Source organism: Pteropus alecto, unplaced genomic scaffold (assembly GCF_000325575.1).
Source record: "Pteropus alecto unplaced genomic scaffold, ASM32557v1 scaffold49, whole genome shotgun sequence".
Taxonomy (NCBI): Eukaryota; Metazoa; Chordata; class Mammalia; order Chiroptera; family Pteropodidae; genus Pteropus; species Pteropus alecto.
In genome coordinates, this window is record NW_006443131.1 from 1,803,219 (window position 1) to 1,806,859 (window position 3,641).

General features: G+C 61.2%; 1 protein-coding gene across 1 annotated transcript in view; it reads left to right on the forward strand.

Moving 5' to 3' along the window:
• FAM189B (family with sequence similarity 189 member B) overlaps positions 1 to 1,851 on the forward strand; it is a 5,751-nt gene extending 3,900 nt beyond the window's left edge. The window contains exons 9-12 of the mRNA XM_006923656.3: positions 1 to 27; positions 598 to 666; positions 768 to 1,021; positions 1,110 to 1,851. Of these exons, the coding sequence (XP_006923718.2) occupies positions 1 to 27; positions 598 to 666; positions 768 to 1,021; positions 1,110 to 1,283 (524 nt within the window). The 3' untranslated portion in view covers positions 1,284 to 1,851. The remainder of the gene's footprint in view (positions 28 to 597; positions 667 to 767; positions 1,022 to 1,109) is intronic.
• Positions 1,852 to 3,641: the final 1,790 nt, after the last annotated feature.

The window sequence follows — 3,641 nt, forward strand, 5'->3', positions numbered from 1 at the left end:
CGGGCATCGCCACTTCCAGCGACGCCGGTGAGCACCGCTGCCCGTGCAGAAGGGGCACTGGGAGTCAGCGGCCAGCCGTCCCCGCCGGGACCTGGGACACAGTTAGGGTCCCTGGGGCGGGGAGGGAGGGTGCGGTCACCCTGCGGTAGACACTTCTCGAATGTTCACCTGGAAACGCGCCGTCGATAGCATTGCTCTCGGCTAAAAGAGGGGGGTTTGTTTTTCGAACCCAATTCCACAGCCCCCAGCTTAGGCCGGGTTCGAGCCTCAGGTCTCACCTGTAAAACAGGTGTAGCAATAGCACAACCGCAGGTCCCCGAGGAGTGCCATCGTGCAGTCGAAAGCTTAGCGCGGCACGGGGGGTGCTCACGCCCACCCCTGAGAGCCGGGCGGGCGAGGTCACGGCTGGGAACCAGACGGCCCCAGCCCGTCCTGGCTCACTGTCCCACCCGTGGGCACAGACGATGCCCCTTGCTTGGGGGTGGGGTGCAGGGGCTGTGAAAGCTGCTCTGGACTTGAGTTCTCCCAGGATGGGGGTGGGCCCGGCGCAGTGGCCCCCGAGCACCCCCTCTCAGCCCTGCCTCTCTCTCCTCCCAGCTGGCTTCAGGGACTTTTATACCAAAGTGCTTGAGGAAGAAGCTGCTTCTATCTCCTCTGCAGACACAGGTCAGGCCGTGGCTAGTGCCTGGGGGTGGGGGCGGGGGGGTGTGGGCGTGCCACTTGGCGCTGTCTGCACCTCCCGTGCCACCCACCCTCTCTCTCCTCAGGGCTCTGCTCTGAAGCTTGCCTCTCCCGTCTAGCCCGCTGCCCTGCCCCCAAGTTGCTACGTGCCCGTTCAGCTGAGAAACGGCGCCCTGTGCCCACCTTCCAGAAGGTCCCCCTGCCCTCAGGCCCTGCACCTGCCCACTCCCTGGGGGACCTGAAGGGCAGCTGGCCAGGCCGGGGCCTGGTCACTCGTTTCCTCCAGATGTCCAAGAAGGCCCCAGACCCCAGTGGGAGTGGAGCCCATGGGCACAAGCAGGTGGGCATTAGGGGAGCCTGGGAAGATACCCAGGAAAGCCTGGAGCTTCAGGTTGGACCACATTGTTGCCCGCCGCTGTGTGCCACAGGTACCCCGGAGCCCGTGGGGCCGGCCCGGCCGGGAGAGCCTCCACCTTCGAAGCTGCGGCGATCTGAGCTCCGGCGCCTCCCTGCGGCGCCTCCTGTCTGGCTGCCGGCTGGAGCGAGGTGCCCGACCCCACAGCCTCAGCCTCAATGGGGGCAGCCGGGAAACCGGGCTCTGACCCGGGCTTCTGGCCACACGGAACAGATCCGGACGGATGTCGGTGCCTCGGGCTCCAGCTGGTTGGGACCAGCAGCCCCCAGCCTTCCCTCGCACTGGCCGGCACCAAAAGAAACCCGCCGAACACCCCCAAAAGTATCTCTTCCCCTCCTACCTCTGGGGGCCCTTGCTGCTTGCCCCTGCTCCTCTGGCCTGGGAGTGCTTCTGTCCTGTGATGCATGGTGTTCAGGCCGTTGGGGGGAGATGCCCCTGCTTACAGCATTGGAGGAGAAAATAACCAAGTCGTGTCCCCCCGCGTGGGAGCGGCTCTCTCTGACCGGCCAGGGGCACAATGGCCCGAGCAAGGCGTGTCCTGGGCGTGTGAGCACAGGGGGCTGTGTGCCTGTGCGCTCGGGGGGTGAGGCATGACGAGTCAAAAATCCGGGTGGCCCCTCGGCTCTGGCACCTCTCGCTGCATGACCTTGGGCAAGTTATTTAACCGCAGTCGCCTGATCTGTCGTGAGGACGAATGTCTGTAAAGCTCTTACCACACTAAGTAAGCCTTCAATAAATTTCAGTTTTCCCCTCTCTCCTGGCTCACTCTCTGTCACCCCCGAAACCTGTTCTAGCATCTCTCATGGTTAGGAAAGCGCTCTCGAGACACCTACGTTTCTTTCCGGCTGCCACTCCTTACTTCCGCTCCTTTTCCTAGCCACAGGTTCTCTCTCTTCCTTCCCTGGGCTCCCTCGCTCACTCCCGCAGGCTCCCGCTTCCTCTCCCCACGCACCGCTCAGTGACCAAAAGCGATCAGACCCACTGGCCATTTCTCTGCCTGCACCTCGCTCGACCCCTGAGAAGCATTTACTCAGAAAATCAGTGTCTTTCCTCTTTTTCAAACCCTCGCTAGTCTCTGGAGACGTATTAGTCCCCCCGCTGTATGCTCTCGCCATCCTCTGCAGCTTTCGCCCTCCTGCCGGACGGCCGAGCACCAGAGGGCCCAGCGCTCTGCCCTCGGGCCTTTTCTCCTCCCATTCTGTCTGCAGAGGTCTCTACCGAGACCCATGGCTTTAGATGCCATCGATGTGTCGGTGGGTAACTCCCTCCTTGACCCCTCCATGGGCTCAGACTTCCAACCTGACATCTCTAATGGGCATCTCAGCCTCAACATGGCCACAACTCGACCCTTGATTCCCGCCCCCTGCACCTGTTCCTCCTTAGGTGGCACCACCACTCACCCAGTGGCATGTTCCTAAAGCTCAGGACTCATCCTGATTTATTCTTTCCCATCATCCAACACTTCTGATCCTATCCTGAATCCATCCGTGCCTCGCCAGCTACCCAGTTCAAGCCGCTGGTCTCTGCCGGTCTCTGAAGTGACTGATCTATTTGCCCTCTTCCACACAATCCATTCTCCACTCAGCAAACTGATAACGAAATCACGTCACACCACGGTTCCGCCCAGACCTAGTGGCTTTGCATTGTCTCCAGAACCCTTCTGAAACTGTGGTCGGGTACCACCCGACCTGGCCCGCCTCGCACAAGAGCCTTTGCACCTGCTCTTGGCCGAGCGTTCGCTGCCCTGTCCTATGACTACTGCCTTTGTCTAATTGGGGTCATAGTTCCCATTCTCGCCGTCTCGTTGAGCACCCCAATTCTGTCACACTGACAGGTTGTTCTGAACGTTTACCACTACCTAAAAATTATCCTGTGTTTGTCTGAGTCATCCCCGTAGAACGTGAGCTCCCGAGAGCAGGGACTTGCTGATCGCACAGGGTCTAACACTTAGTAAGTCCTCAACAAACTCAAGATACTTAAGCGGCAGAGGAGGGCCTTGAGAGCACCTCTGGGACCCTATGATTTGGGGACAGCTGCCACGGTGCCCTACAAGGAGGGCAGGGAGTAGAGAAGGGCACTGCCCACAGATGGCCTGGGGCCGCTAAGCTTCTTGAATACTTCACCAGCGTAACAACTCCACCTCAGGGAAGGTTGAGGTGCAGCCGGGGTGACAAAATTAGGTAGGAGGAGGTGGAGATTGGGGTTCCCAACGGGGGAGTTTCCGGGCACTGAATGTTCCCTCTCCTGAGCTTCCCAGAAGAGGGAGCTGAAAAATCCTGTTGGGCTTCCGAGGGCCAGATTCGTCTACAGAACTCAGTCTCCCCGGACCCATGACGACCGGCGGGCGGGTGTGCGCCGGGGCGCATGCGCGCTTCCCGCTCCGCGCCCTCTTTCCTAGGAGACTCCCGAATCCGCTCGCGGGGCATCTGGGCTACAGCTGGTCAGCGGGAGCCGTTCGTCCTTAGAAAGACCAACAAGGCTCGCGGAAGGGGCCTGCGTCCCTCGCCCTGACCGTCCGCGGCCTCCCTCCCTGGGGGCCCCGCCG